Genomic DNA, 25,551 nt, shown 5'->3' with positions numbered 1-25,551 from the left:
ACCACCTGCTAAATAGACAGTCTTTTTTCCATTGGATACTCTTTCCTGCTTTGTCAAAGATTAGTTGGCCATACATTTGTGGGCCCAGTTCTGGGTTCTCTATTCTATTCCATTGGTCTATGTGTCTGTTTTTGTACCAATACCATACTGTCTTGATGATGACAGCTTTGTAGTAGAGGCTAAAGTCTGGGATTTTGATGCCTTCCACTTTGGTTTTCTTCTTCAATATTACTTTGGCTATTCAGGGTCTTTTGTGGTTCCATATGAATTTGAGGATAGCTTGTTCTAGGTCTGAGAAGAAAGCTGGTGCAATTTTGATGGGGATTGCATTGAATGTGTAGGTTGCTTTGGGTAGTAATGGCATTTTCATGTTTATTCTTCTTATCCATGAACATGGAATGTTTTTCCATTTATTGGTGTCTTCTTCAATTTCTTTCATAAGTTTTCTACAGTTTTCATCATATAGGTCTTTAACATCCTTGATGCAATTGTGAATGGGATCAGTTTCTTGATTTCTCTTTCTGATTTATCTTAACTCAAGACATCTGTATGTACTTCCCCTACCCTCTTTCTAGAGATCCCTTCACCCTAATTCCTATACTTTAGGGTGGTTCAGTTTGTGGCTTCTGTTGTTAGACTGACTAGTTTCAAGTTATGACTTGTGTAAAACAGGGAAGGATTAGCAGTTTCATCATAGAGTTTGTGGTAAGACTTATAGCAGATAATAAATTCCATGTTACTGCATGTAATGTTAGTAAATTGTCAAAAATGTCATCATCATCATTAATTATCTTTCAAATCCCAATTGGGATAAAATGTGCACTGAACCACCTTCCCTGACTTTGCAAGATTCAAGTAGATGAATGTTAACAATACTTATCAGAACACCCCAAATATTAATTCTCTTAGATTCATATTCTAATTCTAGAAAATTATGCTAAGAAAATAATAACAAATTCAGTGTAGGAAAGGTATTTGTTATTGCATTATTTATAATAAAAATCCATGGAACAATGTAAACATTTTTCTTTAGATATATTATGATATGATGGGTTATTATAAAACTTGCAAATGTATAGATCTATTAAAACTATAATTTCACAAGTGCTTATTATTAGCATGGAAACTATTTATGTAATATTTTTAACTGGGTCATGGTAGAAATTAGTAATTGACAGCATAGTATAGAAAAATATTCAAGAATGATGGGTCCTAGTATCCAAAATTGGGTATTTTTTCTCTTTACACTTTTGAGATTTACAAATGTTCTATATACATTTATTATTTATATAATGGAATAAAATAATAACCTTAAATTTAACAAACTGCTGGTTGAGTATATAAAAGTGTTTTCTATTCATGCATACCAATCCATGCCAACAAGATGTGTCATGTTCCTAACTTTTCCCCTCTGGTGATGAATGCGGAAACAGGTTGATAAAGAACGTAAAGAGAGAATGTGAATAGGAAGGAGAAGGAAAAGTTTGATGTATACTCATATTTGTGAAATGTTTACGAAGTCAGTGTAGCATCACTGGAGAAACTGTTTATGTCCAAATATTCAAGTGAGGAAAAACAGGACCAAAATTTAGTACTGTGGGAACCTTGAAAGAATCAACAGGAAATGTCAAGGGCTTTTCTCATACAGGGAACCAACCGATTTTCCCCACTCATTAGAGAAAAAAAATCTTTTGTTGATTATGAGTCTGAAAAAGAAAAATTGAACTCATGTTTGTCATCTCTGTAAACCATCCCTGTCATTTAATCTTTATATTGGGAGGAAAACAATAGAGCATAATGAATCAGGGGATGCTATTTCATTTTCTTATTTCATATTCGAGTTTAGTCTAGTGTAATTATGGTGTTTATGAAGTTTCAACTGATGTAGCAAGAGAGAAATAGACCAACTGCTCATCCACTCTAAGGAGCATTTCTTCATAAGAAAGATCACATTGACAAGTACAGGAAATGCATGAGAGGTTTTGTATCAATCAATAATTTAAATTTCTAAGAGATTTTCATTGTGGTAAATTGGAAACAAATATAAATCTATTTCTAAATAAATTTCCTTAGCAAAAATATTTAACAGTGAGAGAGAGATAGAGGTAAAACAAAAACAAAAATAGCTCACCCGAATCTGGGAGAAAAGAGTTGAGAAAAAACTAGGACATTATAAATGAGCAGATCTGCCCTTGGCTGGAGGCAAGATCTCTGAGACAGTAATAAGGAATGAGGTTACCAAACATTCAAGAGAGATATGAGCTGATAAAACTTAATCAGCCTAGTTTCACAAAGGGCAAATCTTTTCTGACAAATTTGGTGGCATTTTTGCATGGCACAGAGGGCAGGAGAGGTACGTGCCTGGAATGAGAGATGGAATTCAACTTAACAAAGTAGAAAGGCATTAATGCCATACACGGGAATGAGGTATAGTCTCAGCTTTGCAAAGGAGGCTGTGTGGGTGACATTTCACCCCAGACCTACAGATTTCATTAAGATATTCATGTTGGCAATAAACATGAAACAGGATTGATGGATCAGCATGCTTAGTTGTCACATTCTGTTACCAAAGTGACATCACCTCTCATCAAGTAATATACATTGGGGTGTGTCTCTATCTTGGCTATTCACAGATTTTCAAAGTGCTTTTCTCAGTTATTTATTTAATCGTTTTCCCCAATGTTCTCCTTTCAGTTTGTTATAAGCATACACATAGAATCAGTGCTATTTCAGGGGGTCACAGTCTTAGCTCAGAAGGCAACCAATGGAGCCAGTCTTACACCTCAATGGTAACAATAGCATGTGTAAGGTTTTTAACATCCTCACTGGTCTTCACTAAAATGTACAGGGACATTTTAAGAAAGTGTTTTTGGGTACTTTGTATACTTGAAAGCATACTGCTAATTCTCAGAGGTTACTATTGAAATGCTCTAAATTAGGGAAGTAGTAGTGTCAGAGATCCAGAAGTTCACAGGAGAGAATCCAAGTTTATCTCTCAGTTGGTACTTTGGCATCAGCCTACACATCAGCTTATCTCTTTCATCCTCAACATACAAGTAAGCAAAACTGAAACATACACATACAAACAGGTTCTCTAGGCCCTGCTCACTTCCCTCTTTCTCTTTGCCATCTGACTTCTTTGTTGTTTATACTGCATGCCATAGTTTTCTTTTGGTCTTCAGTTTACCTTAAACTTGGCCTTGCTTACCAATCCATCTTGACCTTGATAATCATATTTCTCCTGAAGAAACAATAAGTTTTTGTTGTTGTTTTCCACTGTTTTCTAACGCATAGCAGCCTTAACCATGTATTCTTATTAAAAACTCTCCTTTCTTGGAGCACCTGGGTGACTCAGTCAGTTAATGTCAACTTCAGCATAGGCCCTGATCTCATGGTTCATAAGGTCAAGTCCCATGTTAGGACCTGTGCTGACAACTCAGAGCCAGGGAGCCTGCTTCAGATTTTGTGTCTTCCTCTCTCTCTGTTCCTACCCCTGCTCATGCTCTATCTCGCTCTCAAAAATAAACATTAAAAAAATAAATAAAACTCTCCTTTCTTGGCCTCCCATATGACAGATGGGTTCAGCAGTATAATGGTCCCAAAGTTGTCCATGTCCTAATCCCTGAAGCATGTGAATGTGGTTATACAGCAAAGGGGAATTAAAGTTGCAGATGGAATAGAGGTTGCTAATCAGCTGATTTAATAGGAAGATTATCCTGGATTTTCTGTTTGAGCCCAATGTAATTACAAGGGTCCTTAAAAGTAGAAGAGAGAAGAGAATTCTATGGAGGAAGAGTCAGATTCATTTGATATGAGAAGGAATCCACATTCTCTTTTTAGCGTTGAAGATGGAGAAAGGAGTCCACAAGCTAAAGAATGTAGTCAACCACTAGAAGCTGGAAGAGGCGAGGGAAAAGGTTCTACCCTCCAGCCTCTCAAGAAGGGGCTCCAGCTCCATGCTTATTTTAGCTCAATGAGAGCCATTTTGGAATTCTGACTTACAGAACTATAAGATAATGAATTTTCATCATTTTATGCTGCTAAGTTTGAGATCATTTCTTATGGTAGCAATAGATAACTAATATAATGATTCAGGTAAAATCATCAGGAAGCTTCGTGAAAGATTTCAAAATGGACACAAGAAAATTGCTGGGTATTCTGTTCGGGGCATTTTTTGGGGGTAACTTAACTCATACAGATCTTCCTCAGCATTTTTTTTTTTTGCTCTTTTCTCTCTTTTGTCATTTCTAAAGATGTGACGGTCTAAAGATGTTGATGGTCTCTGGTCTTTCGTCTTTGGTTTTCCTTTTACTCAATTCCGTGTTGGTACTAACTTTCAAGAACATGGCCCTTCAAGTCTGCTGTTCTCCTCAGCCAACTATTTTAAAATAGCAAAATCATGAATCTCAAACAAATAAAAATTAACCCATGTGAAAGATTTTGTTTAAAAAACTAACTAACATGGGAACCAGTAAGATATTGCAACCTGTTCAAAGTAGAATTCAAAGAACCACATGTGCATAGGCAATGAGAAATGGGAAAGTAGATTCAGAAATGGAGGCAAAATGAGTTTATCACGACTAACCTGTATGGTATATTAATTATATCTCATGGAAGCCAATACAAAGAACATAACAAAACAAAACAAAAACCTGGTTTAACCAGCAGAGAAAAGGGGGAGAAAAAACAATTTCATTGCTCTGGGCACAACTCATTTGCATTTCAATGGGTAAGAATCATTTGCATCCTTCACAGTTTTCTCCTCCTTACATTGTTGTAAAATATATAAATAACATTGAAAGGCAGAGTTAAGTTACCACCAAAAAGTGCCCCAGACAGAATACCCAGCAATTTTCTTGTGTCCATTTTGAAATCTTTCACGAAGCTTCCTGATATGGCCTATCTCATTTCCCCCTTCTGTTCACTTTTTTATTCTCCTGATGATCATTTTATCCATTATCATCTCCTCTCAACCTTCCCAGACTTCCTCTCCCATCATCTCTCAGTTGATATTTCTTCCTACTTCTTAAGAAAGTAAGGAGAATTATCAGAAGATAGTTTTAACATGCTTTCATGCTCACGTATAGTTTATTGTCAAGTTGGTTTCCATATTAACACCCAGTGCTCTTCCCCACAAGTGCCCTCCTCCATAATCATCAGCCCTCTTCCCCTTTCTCCCTCCCCCTTCAGCCCTCAGTTTATTTCCAGTATTGAAGAGTCTCATGATTTGCCTCCCTCCCTCTCACTAACTCTTTTTCCCCCCTTCCCCTCCCCATGGTCCTCTGTTAAGTTTCTCCTGTTAGATCTATGAGTGAAAACGCATGGTATGTGTTCTTCTCTGCCTGACTTATTTTGCTTAGCATGATACCCTCGAGGTCCATCCACGTTGCTACGAATGGCCAGATTTCATTTTTTATTATTGCCATATCAGTGTATTTTCTATGTGTCTTAGGGTACTCTCCCTTCCTACCTGTGACTGTGAGTGAAAACTTCCTTTCTCAAGCAGCTCACTACACAGCGAACTGGATCCCTCCTTTGTCACCTCTTCAAGGGCATCATTCCAGGTGTTCTCTTCCCTCTCGTATTAACATCTTGTTCCCAGTCTACTAAATCATTCTCAGAAGCATGCAAATATGTTGTAATATCTCAGCTCAACAAAATGCACCCTTGACCCTGCATCTTCCTACCCTAATTCTCTGGACCTTTCATGGAAAAACTCCTTACATTTTTTTTTATACTTACTGTCTTAAATTTCTTTACTCCTTATCCACACTCCATTCAGCATCCATACTCCACTTAACTTAAGCTAAGTGCTCAGTGGTGTCTACATTGCTAAGCCCAATGGTATATTTTCCCCTCATCTTATTTGGCTCACCAGCCCTACTTGCTAAAGCTGACCATTCCCTGTTCCGATGTTAAAAGACCAGTGATGTTTTCCTTTGCCATATTTTATAAGATAACACTCCACCTCAACCCAGAATTCCTAGCTCACTTACTTTTTATGTTTCTCCGTCGCACTTAATACCATCTCAGGTACCATGTGTTTATTTGTTGACTTAATTTATGCCTCCCCCAATTAAAATACAAGCTCCACTAGAGGAGCAATTTTACCAGGGCTTGTTTTCCGTTTTAGCAGGTTTTTTTCTTCACTGCTGTGTCTTCCAGACCCAGAGACAGTTTCTACAAGTGGTAAGCCCACAAATAAATGCTTGTTCAGAAAATAAATGAAAAATGAGTTAAACTTGTGTCTGCTTTCTCATCTACTTTCATCTTCAGTGCTCTTATCTTTCCCCTTCTCCTCCTTCTTTATTTTTTTTTTAATTTTTTTAATGTTTTATTTATTTTTGATACAGAGAGAGACAGAGCATGAGAGGGGGAGGGGCAGAGAGAGAAGGAGACACAGAACCGGAAGCAGGCTCCAGGCTCTGAGCTAGCCCTAAGCACAGAGCCTGATGCGGGCCTCAAACCCACAAACGTGAGATCTGACCTGAGCCCAAGTCAGAGGCTTAACTGACTGAGCCACCCAGGTGCCCCCCTTCTCCTCCTTCTTTAACAGTTAAGGAGGAGCTCCTAGGTGGCTCAGTGTTTAAGCATCTGACTCTTGACTTTGGCTCAGGTTGTGATCTCATGGTTTTTGAGTTTGAGCCCTACATCAGGCTCTCCCCTGGCAGTGTGGATTCTGCTTTGGATTCTGTCTCTTCTCTCTCTTCCCCTCCCTGACTTTTGTGCACATGCTCTATAAATGAATGAATGAATGAATGAATGAATGGGAAAAAACAGTTCAGGAAGTCAACATACACACATTCTCACATTCATCAGTCACAGCTAGCTCTGAGGAATCTTTATTGCTCTCTTTCCTTCATCTCTCAGTCAAATCAGTTCTATCATTCTGCTAGTACTGCCTTGAAACACTTCAAAAGAGCTCTCACATTGTTCTCATTCTCTTCATTTCTACTGACAATGCCCCAATTATCTCAGTGTTTTCAAATGTTTGATAAATAATTTCCGTGACTTGTGGTTCTCTTCCCCTGTTCTTCCCCAGTGAATCACAGATCTAAGCATGTCATCTATCTGCTTAAAACTGAAAACAGTTTCATGTTTTCTAACTGTTAACACATCAAGTTCAAACCTCTGTAATGGCATGTCAGGGCCTTCAAAGTGCTCTACATATACTGTTCCATTTCTATATTTTATTATTTCCTTACCTTCCAGACTAATTATATCTATTTTTTGAATGACTGGTATTTTCATGCCTTTCTTCAAACTAGTCTTAGAATTTCCCTTCTGCACCCTTCCCTTTCAAAGGCATCCTCACTGTTTTACACATAGCTCAAATAATATTTTTTTGTCACTCTTCTATAACCTCTAGGCAGAATTAATCACTTCCTCTTTGAACTCCCTTTAAAGCATAATTATGCTTTTGGTGTAATACTTATTCTATAATATTGCAGTTACTTGTTTTTATCTCTGCTTCCCCTTTCTGGAGTACATATCACATTGACTTAGAGTGTGTGTTCTGGAGTCAGATTGCCTAGATTCAAAATTGGATTCCAACATTCTCTCTGGCTGTTCAATATTAAGCAAGTTACTTAAATTCTCTAAACCTCCATTTCTTCACACTTACATTGGTAATATTAGAATCTACCTGTCAGAGTTCTTGTAAGGATAAAGATAATTTGTGTACAAGTTCAACTTTAGACCTGGCATTTACTACATGTCTCACTTGCTCTTATTTGATTATAAACTCTTTGAGTACAGTTTATTTATTTTCATATTATCCATGCCTGAAGAAGATTCAGCCTATAATTACAGCTAATAAAATCTGGTTGAATTTATTTCCATTGGACTTTATCACTGTGTGCTGACAATATTTAAGCAAGCAATGATATCGAATTGTATTTTGGTTTGGCTTTAAACTGCAGTGATAAACAGAACGTGAACTGTATGGTAATGTACACTTCTTACTATGATTTACTTTATGATCTGTGTGCCATTTCTGATGTGTCATATGCTTTCCAGGCAGGTTTAATACTCAGCCTTTGAATCATTCGATCACCATAAGTGTCTGCCTGGACTGAAATACTGCCGGTCTCCATGCACACATCTTACGCCAAGTGTATACCATTTGTTTATTCTGCTAGAGGGTTTGATATAAAAATAGCCAGAATGATGCTATTGTGTTCAAAGTAGCTTTTCAGTTCAGAATCATCTTCTCGAGCGTCTGTTGCATGAAAGAATATCAAGAATGGCCACTGTCAGGTAGTTCTTAAACTCATTCTCCTCGTTTTTAATGTTTGCTTGAATAAGGACCCATTGATTATCCTGGTTGTCAAATGAGTGCCAGTTTCAATGTATGGCTTGATTCTGATCAAGGTTTCAATTTAAGGCTATTTTGAAACTATACCTTTTATTCCACCTTTATTGAGATATAATTGATATATCTAAATTTAAAGTTTACAATAATATGATTTGATATATATATATATATATAGTAAAATGATTGGATGTGTTAGAAGTACATCCATCACCTCATATAGTGACAATTTTTTCTCTTTGTGATGAGAATGTTTATTTTCTATTCTCTTAGCAACTTTCAAATATACACTATACTCTTGTTAACTATAGCCACCATATTATATTATATATGTATATATTGTATATTATATCACCGAAACTTATTTCTATTTATATATTATACATAATTATATATTTATATATTAGTTCACATATTTATATTATATTTATATATTATATGTGCTTATATATATATTTAATTTAATAATATATATATTTTTTTAACTATAGAACCGCCTTTCTTTTTTTCCTTTAATCTGAAAAACAGCCACTTCCTGAGCCATCCTTGGTGCTTTTTTCCTCTGAACCTGAATTCCAGAGAAGATATAATAGACTTTAGTCTAAGTTAAGTTCAACAGACTTAAGAACTTGGTTGACAACTAAGAGGCTTAGTAATAGAAAGCACAAGAAAGAAAAGAAAGCCAGAGAAGAGAGAGACCTTTTTTTAGTCCTGAAAGTATATGTAACTCCAGTGGATATTGTGTATGGTATGTCATCCTGGACTTTGAGTCAAATCTGAATTTGAGTACTAGCCCCAGAATTTCAGTAGCAGTGACCTTGAGCAAATCTTTTAACTTCTGTAAGCGTTAGTCAGAACCAGCTACATAAGTTGTAGGGCACAGTGTAGAATAAAATAAAATGCAGGGTCCCAGGGAGGCAGGCCTGGTGGCTACAGAGGAAGCACCAAATGTTAGCCAAGGCACCAAGCCTTCAGTGCTCTCCAGACTCATCAGACTTCACTTATAAAACTCAGATTTATGGCTAACAGTATTAGGAGTGCTAAGGCAGTGACTTCAGAACAGAGCCGGAAGTGCAGGGCCCCTCTAAGAGCTGAGCCCTGTGCAGTCACATTGGTGACATGCCAGGCGTTAGGTAAAACCAAGCAAAGTCATCAGACTTTACTTATTTTTTGTTTTGTTTTGTTTTTCAAATCAAAAATTGATATTGAATCGGAAAATAAAGTTAGAAATTGAACTAATTCAGTAGAAGACATTGTAGGGAGTGCCAGGAGCCTGGGTAGAGACCTATATTGGGAGGGACAGGATTGTGACACAAACAAAGATCCCAGCAACTTTCTATCTGGATTTGACCTTGGAGATGTCTAGTCTTATTACTCGTCTGTGAATCCTGAAATTTTCCCACACCCAAACAGTGGGATTCAAATAAAACTAAATAATACATTTATTTTTGTGTTCTTTTAGATATGAGCCTTCTCAGTGTTTTAGTTTCCCCTTAATAAATTCTCCTGAAGACAAATGGTTGACTACCCAGGTTGTTTGTACTTTCATAGTTCTAGAGAAGAAAAGCAGCAAAACAGTGCTTTCTTTCTATTGTTTATTGTTTTGAATCTGTCTTTCTAAAGTCTCTTTGCAAGAAACAGGTATGGTAGAGTTGACAGCTCATAGAACCCAGACTCAGGTCTCACTAAAAACTGACACCAAAGATCAAAAACTTAGAGAATAAAGCCACTCTTTGCTCAATTATTCTTTCTTTCCATCATTCTACTGCCTGTCTTACTGTCTCAGTCTGTGTATAGACTACCATTCTCTATGTCTTCTTGAGTTTGGGGAAAGTGTAATGCTCTAATATTCCAAAACAACTCATCTCTATACACGTAACAGCAAAGGCTACCATGTCTTAATATTATTTGCTTGCTCCCAGAGAGAAAACATAGCAGCCCAGCAGGACATACTCACCTTTGGTCTAGTTAACCATGGCTAGAAGGGTAAAGTAAATCAAATATGACTTTTTGCTATAAAAATATTGCTTTTTTCTATAAAAGAAGATGACATGACTTTTAACGTGGGTTAAGAGCTGATTTCCCATGAAGATGTTCATGGAACTGTTCAAAATGTCACAGTGTGACTGCCTTACATATAATTAAATGTTCTCAATATTCAGGAGATGACAATGAACTTTAGACACTTGTAGGTTTGATCCAGTACTGGAGTCAGATCATGGGTTATGTATGTATGTATGTATATATATATATATATATATATATATACACATTTTTTTAACATGGAAGATAAAAAAAGAAACAAAATGGGACAGAAATCTACATTAATTTTCTTCTTTTTAATTTTTTTCATGTTTACTTTTGAGAGAGAGACAGAGACAGAATGAGAGTGAAGTAGAGGCAGACAGAGAGAGAGACACAGAATTGGAAGCAGGCTCCAGGTTCTGAGCTCTTAGCACAGAGCCCAATGCAGGGCTTGAACTCACAAACCACAAGGCAACGTGGGGCTTGAACTCATGAACTGTGAGATCATGACCTGAGCCAAAGTTGGATGCTTAACCTACTGAGCTACTCAGGTACCTCTACATTAATTTTCAATAACTGTTTTGTTTTCTTCAAATTATGATTAAAAATATTTATTGTTCAGTGTACCTTTATTGCAGACTTCTTGCTTTACTATCAAATAAAACAGGTTCATAGAGTAGCATTTTAGTTATAGGTGATTTTATAATAGTAAGTATTATTAATACAATTATTTAATTACTTATTGTCAACACTCACCCTAACACTTTGGTACATTCTCAAAGTAAAAGTACTTGAAAAAGCATTTTGAAATTTTGTTTTTGATATCATATTGTCACAGTTTCAAATAACACACAGATTAAGAAAAGTCAATGTTGTCTTTATTTTCTGACAGTATAAACAAAGCAACAAAAGTATGCTATTATGTAATCTGAAAAAAAATTAAAAAACTAAAAATTTACCAAAATAGACCAATTAGTTGACAAGTTAGACTTTTCACTGGTATGAACTCAGGCTCTTCAGATATTGATAAAAACAACTATAAATAAATAGCTAAGATTCCAAATGATGATAATTCACTACAACCAACCTTTTGTGGCTTTCAAAGTAAACAGTTTGCTAGAAAATGCCTTGTTCTATTGGTTATAAATTCTTTTTTTTATTTTAGAATGTTTATATTATTTTTTTCATATTGTATTTTATTTATTTTTATACAATTTATTTTTTTAACATATGCAATTATTTTCCATCATTTACAATACAGTAGTTACAACGATACTCCAAACAGAAAAGCAAAGTAAAAATCAAAACCCCCACTTCTATTTCACGTAATTAGACTTATACAGAAATTAGAAGGTTAGGTACCACCTAATTTCACAGCTATCTGAAGTGGCAATTGAAATATAGCAGCTTATGTATGATACTTTCAAGATACATGATACAATTTATTACTTGCCCATAAGCTAATTCTTAATCTACCAAGTGGTAGATTAAGGGACAGAGATAGAGAGGGACAGAGAATCCCGAGCAGGCTCCATACTGTCAGCACGAAATTTGACTCAGGGCCCCATCCCATGAACTGTGAGATCATGGCCTGAGCCAAATCAAGAGCCAGACACTCAACTGACTGAGCCACCCAGTCAGCCCAGGATTTAATAATTGGTGTATGTAAAGGTCCTTTGAAAACTGCAAATCACTGTCCCAAATATAAGGTATTATTAAGTCAAGTTATACCCCAAATTTGGATTATATAGAATTTGAACAGCACTTTCCTCTGAGTGAAGGTAAAAGAAAGTAAATAAATTAACATTTCATGTGTGCCTCTCTGGGCATGGCACAATGCTGGATGGCCAATGTGCATTATTGCAGCCAGCTTTCTTTTTTGTGGGGCAGGACTGTGGTTGGAAATTTCCACAAAAAGAACAGAAAACTCATTCATATTCCACTATCAAAAAGTAATTACCACTTCAACTTACTTGTTTTCAGTCTCTTTTCTTTATTTAAAAAGATTTCAGCTCAGATCTTAATCTCAGCTTTGGTGAGTTTGAGCCCCATATCCGGCTCTGTGCTGGCAGTGCAAAACCTATTTGGGATTCTCTCTCTCCCTCTTTCTCTCTGCCCCTCCCCCACTCAAACTCTTTCTTTCAAAATAAATAGATAAATATTTTTAAAATTCCGTTATGTTCTACCTTTGAACAACATAGGGGTAGAGGTGTTGACCCCCTATGCACTTGAAAATTCATGTAAAACTTCTGACTCCCTGCAAACTTAACTACCAATAGCTCTCTGTTGACTAGAAGACTTACCAATAACCTAAACAGTTGTTTAATACATATTTTGTATGCTATATACTATAATCTTAAAATAAAGTAAACTAGGGAAAATAAAATGTGATTAAGAAAATCCTAAGGAACAGGAAATACATTTACAATACTGTATTACAATACAATACTTCAAGCCCATGTTCAAGAGTCAGCTGTATTTTCTTTAGTATAGTATATATTTTTTTTAAACCCCATTCAAACTATTGGGGACGCGTGGGCGGCTCAGTCAGTTAAACATCCGATTTTGGCTCAGGTCATGATCTCCATGAGTTTGAGCCCCACATCGGGCTCTGTGTTGACAGCTCAGAGCCTGGAGCCTGTTTCAAATTCTGTGTCTCCCTGTCTCTCTGCCCCTCCCCTGCTCACTCTCTGTCTCTATCTGTCAAAATAAAGACAAAAAATTTTTTAAAAAACAAACTATGAAAAATTATGCAAATAAAAAGAAAAACTTGATCCCAAATAAAACTCTTCCCCAAAATAAAAATTATTAAAATTTGGTATGATTGTAGCCATCTTTATATGTAATAAATACAGAGATATAGATTAATGTGTAGGTAGATAAATGCATGGAAAAATGCTTTTATAAAAATGGGATAATATCATAGATACTACATGAGGATCTAATTGTATTTTAGTTTAACAAAAGTAAAACTAAATCCAAGACAAAATTAAGAGAATTTTGAACTTATAATAAATGATTTGAGGCCACAAAGATATTTAGCTTGTAATTGTTTTCCTAAGGGTAAAAGATGCACTAAATAATACCAAGAGGTTAGAGTGCTTATGCTTTTAAAAGTTGTAATTTACATGTAATATATATGTATTTTTATCAACTGACTTTTTGCTATAAAAGAAGATATTAGCACTTAAACATTTCTAGCTATACTTCCTTATGACCCTTCATTTTTCTATTTATATTGTTATTTTTATATTATCTAAATTTATAGCTTTCATATTCTGTCCTATAACTAAAAGTAACATGGGGCATAAGTATTAGTTTTATATTTAAATATATTCACTGTGTATCCTATTCCTCCTTCATTCTTGAAATGTATATATTAGTTCATTTTTAATTGGATGAGTTTCATTGTTAAGTCATTTCTTTAAGAATTGTCATTTATGTTATATTCTCTGAAGGTTTCTTTTTTATGTTACAGAATGTTGAATGCCATTAAACTTGGAAAATATCTTAGTGGGTGATAATAGACATGTCACACTTTTATTCAAAATGTTACAGACTTTCCCATTGTCTTATGGTGTAGAAGGCTACCATTTTAATATCTGAGATTAATTTAATGTATTCTTTCACTTTTTAGATGATACTCTGTTTCAGCCTGCTCTTGTTAAGTCTTTCTTTAACTTTGAAGATCACTTAATTGCTTAAGATCATACATGCCTCAGTATTGAGTGCTTTGTCTCAAATGTTCCTAGAACCTGGTGTATTCTTTCAATTCACAGGAAATTTTCTTTATGATATCTGCTACTGATACATTGTTTGATTCTCTATCTGAGTGACAAAGATTTTATGTTGGTTCATCTTTATTTTCCTTGTCCATTACCTGTTTCTCAATTGCCTTTTGTCTGTGCTTTTTCAACATCATTAATTACAGTTACATCAAAATTTTCCTTAAGGTCAGTAATTCGACTTCAGCAGGTATGTTTGGTTACTTACCTATTCTAATTGATTTATCAATTCCTTAGTGATGCTGTATAGTTTGCAATTTGTATCCTTAAGTTTGCAATCTCCTAATTTATCTGATTCTATTGTTTGTTTTTTCATTGCCATCCAGTTATGTTAGCTTTTTCTGAATTCATGTTCTTAGTCAACAGCATGAAATGATTTTGCAAAATTTCCTAGAGTTCCTTGAGTTATATTTTCTTCTAGATTTGTATTTTGTCTATCTTTGGCATGCAATGTTTTCCACTTTCATTGTTGAAATATATTTGCATAGTTCCTCTTCCATTCCTTTTCATTTGCTCATATCTGAGGAAATGTGTACCGGCAATTCATGTACTCTTCTATAGAGAGAGATGAGGGATGTTTCTTAACTTTTGTCTCATCATACCAGGGACATTTTTTTCTCCTTCTTAACTCCAGTTTGGAGGCTGGATATGTCATGAGCACCCATATTTTGTACCTTGAGGGAATGAAGAGAATGAGGGAAGTTCAGCCTTTATCAGAACACTCTGGTACTTCTCTCTATTTTAAGATTTTTTTTTAGTGGTATGTGGCAACATTATTGGTGGAGGAGTATAGGTATACTTCACTGGAGCGATGTATTGTTTGTTAGTTGAACTCTGGAGTTTTACCAAGTGAGTATATGGGCCTGAAACACTTTGTAAAATATAGTCAGCTTTACTGTTCACACTTTCCTGTTTCACTCTCTACTCTCCATAATCTCTGTTCACTCTTCAGCTAGAAAAGGAAAAAGATTAAAATACATTATGTATATACAAATGTGCTTAAATCCAGAACTGGAGGTTGTTATGAGAGTTCTCAGCTTTTTGTCATTTCATTAGTAAAGGTAGGGGTGAGACTAAGGAGTCAAAAATTCATTTCTCTGATCCAGACCTGAACTCTTCTAATGGCACTGTTGTTGTTGACGTCTCTGTATGTTTTGATTAGTTTAAAGCCAATGGCATTGATATTTGTCCCTTTTCCTGTTCAGACATTGTTCCATTTCTGTTGTTTACTTGCATTTATAATATCTTGCACATTTCGTTAGGTATTGGGGTAAAAAGAGTCTGTATTATGTCTTCAGTTCGCTCTTTCTCAACTAGTCTTCACAACACAAACACAAAGGCTAAGTGTTGTGATTTTACAGTTGAAAGTTGTAACTTGTCCACCATTATGTAGTAACTGACTAAGCTAGAATTAAAACCCGTCTGTCTCCACTCTTAGGTTATTAGTGAGGTATGCTGAAATTATAATTGGAAACAAAGTTAATAAAATAATTTATTTTACCTGGGTACAAATATTTTGGAAGACTAATGAGACAGAAGTAGATATGAGTAGATAATGAAAAGAGTAAAGAGGGAATCAGGAAACCAGAGTTTAATTTCTTGCTCTCTTTTACCACAAGTAGTGAATCTCAAAAAAGAAGATTTAATTTCCTGGGTTTCAATTTCCTTGTCTGTAATAATGGTGACAATAACAATGGGGATGGTGATTGTCATGATATGGTGACTACACAGTTACTTCTACCAAGAACAATATGGCATACCTTATAATCAGTGTATCATTAAATCTCAGAACAGCCATTTGAGATACATGTATCTATTTTACCAATGAAGATACTGAGAACTGTTCAAGTCCACTGAAGCCATTTGATTCAGGAGCACATACTCTTAACTACTAGCCCTGTTTTATTTCTATACCAAAGAGTCTGGCCTGAGTGGTCTACAAAACACCTACCAACTTTGAGATGCTGTAGAACTGTGGTAGGTAGAGGAAATGACCATGCTCTTACATGTCTCTCACATACAACAATTAGAGTCCTGGGCTCCGTGTCCTAAAATTAGGTCTTGATATAATGAGATTTATACTTTGTGTTGTTAATTTCAACCTAAAAAGAAAAACCTCACAACAAAACAGCATTTCACCTTAAATTGAACTCTTCATCCTCCTCTTTCCTTTCCCTCTCTGTCCTAACAGTTCAGTCCAGATGCCAGGAAGGGAGCTATGTAGGTATCCACATGAATGTGGGTGACGGTGACGTGAGTTACAGCAGCCCAGCATCAGGTGGTCGATTCTGAAACGGATGATAAAGCATCTGTGTAGGGCAAAGGGTAGCACAAGGGTGGCTCAGTGGCAAAGTGGCAGAGCCCAGGAAAGGTGATATGAATGCCTGTGGTGGGCTAATTTGGCCCAACATATCTGAGTCTAAGAAGGCTCAGGGGGGCTCCATTGCCACTGGAGGGTGGAGTATGACCATGGAATGCGTGTCAGAGATCAAGTGGAGTGAAAAAGAGTACACACAGGATGGAGGCACTGCCCAAGGTCAGAACCTGAGTGAGGTGAGAACAAAGGGACAGCTTAATAAGCAGTTTCGAGGAAGATGTCAGAACCTGTGCAAGGCAAAGAGGACCCTTATGAAGAGAAGGTGGTCACAGTCACTGGAGGTTAGTTATATAGAGAGGAATTGAACAAATGCATAAATATGTCTATACACACACACACAAACACACACACACACACACACACACACACACACACAGTGAGAAGGCCTGGGATCAAGAATACCTCAGTAACATTGAGTACATGTAGCATCCAGATCATGGTTTCTATACCATTCTCTAATAAAAGGATCCAGATTTTCTTAGGGGAGTAGATAACTTCTTACATGGCTGCAGTGGGAGAAACACAAGATAATTCTGGGACACTTGCTTGTACCAGAAAGTAAGAAAGAGTTCAAAGAATGATAGGCCCGTGTCTAAAATATAAACTACATTAAATGGGCTCCTGTTGGTCAAGTCATTGACATTTTGGTCATCAAAATAATATTAATGGATTATTACTTATTTAATAAAATAAGGAATCATTGATTCACACTGATAGAGTAGACCATTTTGATAGAAGTGTATTAATAAAACTTAAATGTTCATATCGAAGAACAGTATATTTGCATTGTTTCAAGATCCCTAAACACAAAATACTTAACTAAGCATAAAGAGGCAAAAAGGAACTTTGTAATGGAAAAGTCTGATAGACAGTACCTTAGTCAGGGACCAAAGTTGACTTCAGCAGTATTGGGGCAAATCGAAGTCCAGTACCACCTGAGAGGGTGGAATATAAAGCACATGGCATCCCTGAATCTAATCACACTGAAATAGTAGACACTAAGGTGCACCCAGCTAAGGAGGGAACAGAGGGCAGAGAGTGAGACAGTGCAGTCAGTGTACCCTGGCTGATAGGGAGGAGACTTTTTTAAGGTGATAGTTTTTAAAAATAAGAGCCAATTTTCACTGGTTTTCTTATTGTTTTTAAAAGTCTTTATAGACCCTTCTATTACCTGTACCTTCAACATATAGCTCCTACCAGGATCCCTACCCTGTCCTTGATAACTAACTGCTCAGGCAAGCCTAAATTGAGTGAAACTTGACTAGATTGCTGCCTTGTCATCTTTAGCGATGTTAAAGTCAGAAAAATCAAGGAAAGAGTAGGGAACTGTTCCACACTGCAGAAGACTAAAAGATACAACAATTAAATAAAATCTGTAACTCTTGACTGGATTCTTTTGCTGTAAAAGATTTTATTAGGAAAATGTTAAAATGGGGCCTGAGGATTAGATACTAGTACTCAGTCAATATTTAATTTTTAAAATTTTGGTGGCTTATTGTGGTTATGTACAAGAGTGTCCTTTTTAGGAAGTATAAAAGTTTTGAGGGAGGTTAGGGCATTGGTTTGTGAAATTATTCTAAATCGTTCAGAGAAAGATATTTCTCTGTACTCTTCTTGCCAGATTTTCTATGTATTTGAGATAGTTTCAAAATAAAATGTAAAAACGGTGTTGACTTCATATCACTCCAGAGTTGCATCCAAAGCAGGGTCATATGTTTTCACATGGTGTTATTCTTCTCTTTTTTCAGGTACCGGTCTTTTGAGCCGTCCTGTTTTTACCCAGGAGCCACAAGACATTATTTTTCCTTTGGATTTATCAAAATCGGAAATCATCCTGAATTGTGCTGCCAGTGGTCACCCTTCACCCCATTATAGGTAAAGCCCCACCTCTGGCATCACACCTGTTTTTTTTTTCTTTGTCTTTGATGTAAAACATTCACACAATGAAGTATTTAGAATTACCTAATTTGAAGGATGCAGCTCAGTGAAATCTTACAAAGGTATAGAGCTGGATGCCTACCACTCAAATGAAAAAAATACTTACTATGTATTTTCAGTATCCTCAAGTGTTCCTTTGTGCCACTTTCCATCACCCTACCCTCTGCCCAGGAACCACTGCTAGGACTCTGTCTTATTCATTAGGATGATGTAGAAGAGTGATTCTTTTTTTTTTTCCATTTCAAATTTGTATTTAAATTCCAGTTAGTTAACATACAGTGCAATACTGGCTTCACAAGTGGAATTCAGTGATTCATTCCTGGCATACGACACTCAGTGCTCATTATATGTAACAAGTGCCCTCCTTAATATCACCCATCTAATCTCTCTCCCACACACCTCCCTCCATCAACCTTCAGTTAGTTCTCTTTGAGTCTTTTATGATTAGTTTCCCTCTCTCTTTTTTCTTTTTTTTTTCTTCTCCCTCCCATATGTCCACCTATTTTGTTTCTTAAATTCCATGTATGAGTGAAATCATGATAAGTGTCTTTCTCTAACTTATTTTGCTCAGCATAATACTTTCTAGTTCTATCAGTGTTGTTGCAAAAGGCAACATTTCATTTTTTTGATGGACATTTGAGCTCTCTTCATACTTTGGTTATTTTTGATAATGTTGCTATAAACATTGTGGTGCATGTACTCCATCAAATCAGTGTTTTTGTAACCTTTGGGTGAATACTTAGTAGTGCAATTGCTGGGTCATAGGGTAGTTCTATTTTTAACTTTTTTAAGTTTATTTATTTTGAGGAGAGAGAATGTGCGTGAGTAGGGGAGAGGCAGAGAAAGAGGGAGAGAGAATCCCAGGCAGGCCCCATGTCGTCAGTCCAGAGTCCCATGTCGCATTTGACCTCAGGAATCTTGGGACCATGACTTGAGACAAAATAAAGAGTCAAATTCTTAACCAACTGAGCCACCCAGGAACCCTCTATTTTTAACTTTTGAGGAAGCTCCCTACTGTTTTCCAGGGTGGCTGCACCAGTTTGCATTCCCACCAACAGTGCAAGTGTGTTTCCTTTTTCTCTGTATTCTTGCCTACATCTGTTATTTCCTGTGTTGTTAATTTTAGCCATTCTCACAGTGAAGTGGTATCTCATCATAGTTTTGATTTCTATTTTGCTTTTGATGAGTGATGTTGAGCATCTTTTCATGTGCCTATTAGCCATCTGTATGTCTTCCTGGAAAAATATCTGTTCATGTCTTCTCCACATTTATTAACTGGATTATTTGCTTTTTGTGTGTTGAGTTAAGTTCTTTTTAGATTTTGGATACTAAAATTATTATTATTGGATATCTCTTTTGCAAATATCTTCTCCCATTTGGTAGGCTGCCTTTATTAATTGTTTCCTTCACTGTGGAGAAGGTTTTTATCTTGATGAAGTCCCAATAGTTCATTTTTGCTTTAGTTTCCTTGCTTCCAGCCACATGTCTAGTAGGAAATTGCTCCAGCCTAGGTCATTAAGGTTGCTGCCTATGTTCTTCTCTAGGATTTGATAGTTTCTTGTCTCACATTTAGAGCTTTCATCCATTTTGAGTTTATTTTTATGTTTAGTGTAAAAATGGTGGTCCATTTTCATTTGTCTGCATGTTGCTGTCCTGTTTTCTTGATACCACTTACTGAAGAGATTATCTTTTATCCATTGGATATTCTTTCCTGCTTTGTCAAAGATTAATTGACCATATAATTGTGGGTCCATTTTTGTCTTTTCTGTTGTGTTCATTGATCTATGTGTCTGTTTTTGTGCCAGTACCGCACTGTCTTGATGACCGTAGCTTTGTCATAGAGCTTGAAGTCTGGGATTGTGATGCCTCCAGCTTTGCTTTGTTTTAAAGATCGCCTTGGCTGTTTGGGGTGTTTTGTTATTCCATACAAATTTGAAAATCATTTGTTCCAGCTCTTTTACAGTATTTGTTCTTCTAATCCATGGGCATGGAAAGTTTTCCCATTTCTTTGTGTGTTCTTCATTCTCTTTTATGAGTTTCCTGTAGGTTCCAGAATATAGATCTTTTACTTGTTTTGTTAGGTTTATTTCTAAGTATCTTATAGTTTTGATGCCATCGTAAATGGGATCAATTCTTTGATTTCTTTATCTGCTCCTTCATTTTTGGTGTATAGAAATACAACAGATCTCTGTATGTTGATTTTATATCCTGCGACTTTGCAGAATTTATGTATTAGTTTTAGAAATTTTTTGGTAGAGCCTTTCAGGTTTTTTATGCAGAGTATCATGTTGTCTGCAAATAGTGAACGTTTGAAGAGCTATTCTTGAAATTGGTGCCATGTAGTGCCATGTTGTCATTAGGATTGAGAGGGGAAAAAAAGATGAGAAAGAGAAACGAAAAAAGAAAAAAGGAAAGGGAAAAAAAGAGTAAAGAAAGAGGGAGGGAGACAGGGAAGGAAAAAGTAGAAAAACACATAGCAAGACGCACAGGAAGGAAGGAAGGAAGGAAGGAAGGAAGGAAGGAAGGAAGGAAGGAAGGAAAAGAGAAAGAGAAAGAGAAAGAGAAAGAGAAAGAGAAAGAACAGGAAAAGCAAGGAAAGGAAAAGATTTATTTCCACAATTTGAAAGACTATAAAGTCTGCTCAACCCCTTCCCTCAATTTGGGGCTAAGGCTCAATTGCCCCCTATACCATGACAGTGGAAATGCTCCCCTAAATAATTTTAAACATGACAGAGACTTTTATTTCATCAGATCAATTTTTTTTACTCCATCAGCATATCCCATCACCCAAAAAGCACTGATTTTAGAAATACATAATAAAGATAGCTATGTGCCCTCTAAGGGAGAAAAAGAATTTTTTTTCTGGTAAAGTAGAAAAATACTATATTTGTTTCTCACATATTATCTGTAGAATAATTGGAAGGAAGGGTCAGTAATGCTTTTGTTCTTATAAGGTTACAGTAAAGACAGAATTTGATCTACCTCGTGAGCGGAATTCACAAATTTAATATACATATATATGTATTATGCTTGTGTAAATAAGGAGGATATTTTGTTAATAACAATTGTATATGTAATGTGAATATAAGAAGAGAGAATAAATATTAAAAATGACTATTGTAGCTTTGTGTTGTAAAAGCATATTTAATGCTTATTAATTTTTGAGAGAGAGAGAGACAGAGTGTGAGCAGGGGAGGGGCAGAGAGAGAGAGAGGCGTAGAATCCAAAGCAGGCTCCAGGCTCTGAGCTGTTAGACACAGCCTGACATGAAGCTCAAACTACTGTGAGATCATGACCTAAACTCAAGTTGGATGCTTAACCAACTGAGTCACCCAGGCACCCCAAAAGCATTTTTTAATTCTTCATTTTTAACAGGAAATTTACTTGCTAGACATGAAAAGTAACAATTTCAGTGATTTTTGGCAAAATAAGCTGGTTTTGCCTGTTTTCATGTTGCATTAGAAATATAATTATTTGGATCTTAAAATGATCTAGATTAATTAGCTACATTATTTACGTGCACAGAGTTGGAGACAACTGTCACTTACCTTGTATTCTTTTGAGCTTCAGTATATATATATATTTTTTACACCAAAAGAAATGAAAAACTATGCCTTCTCATTACATGTACTAAAGTTTCCCTATCTTTAACATACCCAAACCAATGAAGCCCAGACATTAGGTGAAGATCATTTACTTTATAAATTGATTCTCTCGATTCAGTTTGTATGTTTGTTTTGTTTGCTTGTTTGTTTTCTGTGCCTTAAAACTATAGTTGGTCTTGTTTAACATATTTAGTTAAATATATAAACATCTAATACATTTTTCAGAATTACCTGACACTTAAAAGTTATAATAAGATGATTTGACTGATCATCACCATTGGTAGAGTTTATTAGAGAAGAGAAAAAATGTAAGAATTCCTGTAAAATAAGAAATATTTGTTCCTAGGGCAGCTGGGTGCCTCAGTCAGTTAAGCCTCTGACTTCAGCTCAGGTCATGATCTCAGAGTTCGTGGGTTTAAGCTCCATGTCGGGCTCTGTACTAACAGTTCAGAGCCTGGAGCCTGCTTTGCATTCTATGTCTCTGCTTCTCTCTGCCCCTCCCCTGCTTGTGCTGTGTCTCTCTTTCTCTCAAAAATAATTAAACATTAAAAAAAAGTTAAAAAAAATAAATATTTGCTCCTGAAACCAGTGTTACATTATATGTTAACTAACTGGAATTAAAATAAAAATTTGGAAAAAAAGTGGGGGGAGGAACTCTTTGCTAAGTATAGGTAAGATCAATCAATCAGTTCTGTACTTAATTAAAAATATCTATTGATTTATTATAGGCAGAAAAATATAAGATAGTGGTTCTCATGAAAATTTACTCATTGGTTTTTACCTATGAAGAAATACTCTGAATGAAGAGACTACAGATTTCACTGTTGTTAAAGGCTTCTGTTTCTAAGATATGTGTAAATTAGTAGGCTAAAGACAGATAGCTTAGCTTATTATTTTAAATCCCCTTAACCTGGCTTAGCTCATCTGTAATATTATAGCATAAAATACTCATAGGCAAGAGGCTTTGGAAAGAGTGAAAAAAGAACTTGTTTTTAATGCATAAATGTCAGACTCAGACCCAATTTCCATGATAATAAAGCAAAGGGCAGAGATATTTCAGATAATGCACATTAGCAACAAAAATGTGAAATTTTAGTTTTAATATGACCCTTTCTAATTTAAATTTTACTTAAAAATACCCACTCATAACCTTAGGTTGTGTGTGTGTGTGTGTGTGTGTGTGTGTGTGTGTGTGTGTGTAATAATAGAAGGAAAATCTTTACGATACAGATTCTAACACTATTTGACATTATTTGGATATACTGTGAAGCCATATGAAAGAGCCATTGATTGAAATAAGGAATTATCATTTCTAGTCACAGTTCTGATTTTCATGACCTTGGAATAATCATTTCTTTCTCCTGGTATCAACATTGTTATGCATAAAGTGAGTATATGGTTGATTTTAGTAACTTCATTTAGTAATTTTAGGAAAAGAAATCTCATAGCAGAAAATAAGTAATATACAAAGCATAACGTTGGAAGCAGTTTTAAGGCTCCTTGTCTTCCTGTCACATCCAGTGCAGTAAACACCTGCACAAACAGGGTTGCCGTGCAAGCCCGAAGATAGAGAAATGTTAGGCAAGTTTGAACAAAACTTTCCCGTGATAAGGATCACTCTAAATTTTGTAAGGGCCAAGTAACACATGAGAATTAAAGTCTAGCCAGGAACTTTTGTAGAGGGAAGGAAAATGGATTATATTATGTAAAGTTGGTACTTGGGTAGGATTTCTTCCGAATAAAAGTCCAAGATATTCAGATAGCAATGAGTTTTTTCTAGCTCAGAATGTATATTTTATTTGGGAAAATGAAACAACGCCTATGTAAATGATTTCTACACAGGATCCACGTTATCAAAAATACATCTCTGAATCATAGAGGATGTCTGGCAGATCTCCTCTTGACCTGACCACCAGAGGAGATTCTTTAATTTAGTCTACTCCACTCTAGTCATGAAGACATCCTTAAGTCTGCGGAGATCTAGGCATCTTTTTTTTTTTAATGTTTATTTATTTTTGAGAGAGCTTGAGTGGGAGAGGAGCAGAGAGACAGGGAGACACAGAATCTGAAGCAGACTCCAGACTCCGAGCTGTCAGCATAGAGCCCACGCAGGGCTTCAGCTCAGGAATAGCATGTTACACTCACGAATAGCAAGGTCATGACTTGAGCGAAGTCGGCCACTTAACCAACTGAGCCACCCAGGCACAAGGTATCTTTGAATAGAAATCATAGAATTCCCTCTGCCTCCTATTCTCTTTATTTTCTCATTTAATCTTCTCAACAATTCCATGAGATAAAGCAGGATATATATATAATTGTGCAAATTTTATAATTGATGCATATGACTTCTGGAAAAATAAGATGACTCATCCAGGGATACACATGAAGGGAATGTCAAAGCTAGTCCTAGGACTCTTCACCAGGTCAGTGGTATCAAATTCAGTGCACACTACAATCACCCAGAGAGACTTAAAAATTTAGATTTTGGAGTTCTTCAGAAATCTAGGGATGGGCTCAGAAATGAGCACTTTAACAAACACTTAATATAATGCTAAAGCAAGGCCCAGTTCTGAAACACATGCACACATACATGTTATGTAAGGACAACAAACACAGCGCCCAGCGGTTATATGCTTGATACAGGGCTTACCTACTTAATATTGAAGGATGTTCCCCAGAAAAGGTCAAGATTTTAGATCAAATTCATTATGTTTCCTGGAATTAATCTGATATTAATGCAGTTGCTTAAAATAATCATTTAAAGCCTATTTCCTACTTTGCATTATAAGAAAATTCTCCTGGGTATGCAATCCTATCAGTAATGTGTTTATGATGATCATTTGAATTCATTAATACTATTTCTCCATTGATTTAAACATATTAATTAGGACAAAGCCCACACCAGGAGTTGAACCCCTGATCTATATGCACAGTTTAATAATCATTGTACCATAGTGACTAGAATGATTACGGGATACTGTGAAAAATCATTTGCTGCAGCTAAGCCAACAACTTTGAATTTGTGTTGAAAAACAATTACCGAGCTTAATTAGGAGCATGTAATGATGACAGCAGTTATTTCAGCGATTGATTCCAAAATTAAAGAGAGCTGGCAAACTAAGAGTGGTATATCCTTTGCTATGAAAATGAGAGGGAACATGGAGGTCCAAAGATCATGCCCTGTTTTGGGTATGCACATTTTGAAAGACAGTATTATAAAGCTGGTAAGGAGAATATTGGAATCTTTAGAATGGCCAAAGACAGAAAATGTTTCTATATTTTATTTCTAATATTGAGAACAAAAAACTGTACAAAATTTTCTAGAGAAAAAATTGACAGAAAGTATACTGGTTTTGGCTGTTATCTTTCTTTTTTTTTCCCATAATATTTTATTGTCAAATTGGTTTCCATACAACACCCAGTGCTCTTCCCCTCAAGTGCCCTCCACCATCACCACCACCTCTCTTCCCCCCTCCCCCTTCCCCTTCAACCCTCAGTTCATTCTCA

General features: G+C 35.9%; 1 protein-coding gene across 1 annotated transcript in view; it reads left to right on the top strand.

Moving 5' to 3' along the window:
* The window catches only part of CNTN6 (contactin 6), a 288,847-nt gene that overhangs the window by 100,424 nt on the left and 162,872 nt on the right, over positions 1–25,551 (top strand). The window contains exon 3 of the mRNA XM_029917072.1: positions 18,250–18,376. Coding sequence (XP_029772932.1) covers positions 18,250–18,376 — 127 coding nt within the window. The remainder of the gene's footprint in view (positions 1–18,249; positions 18,377–25,551) is intronic.

Source organism: Suricata suricatta, chromosome 12, assembly GCF_006229205.1.
Source record: "Suricata suricatta isolate VVHF042 chromosome 12, meerkat_22Aug2017_6uvM2_HiC, whole genome shotgun sequence".
Taxonomy (NCBI): Eukaryota; Metazoa; Chordata; class Mammalia; order Carnivora; family Herpestidae; genus Suricata; species Suricata suricatta.
Note: the sequence above shows the minus strand (reverse complement) of the source record. Positions and strands in the feature narration are given on the sequence as shown.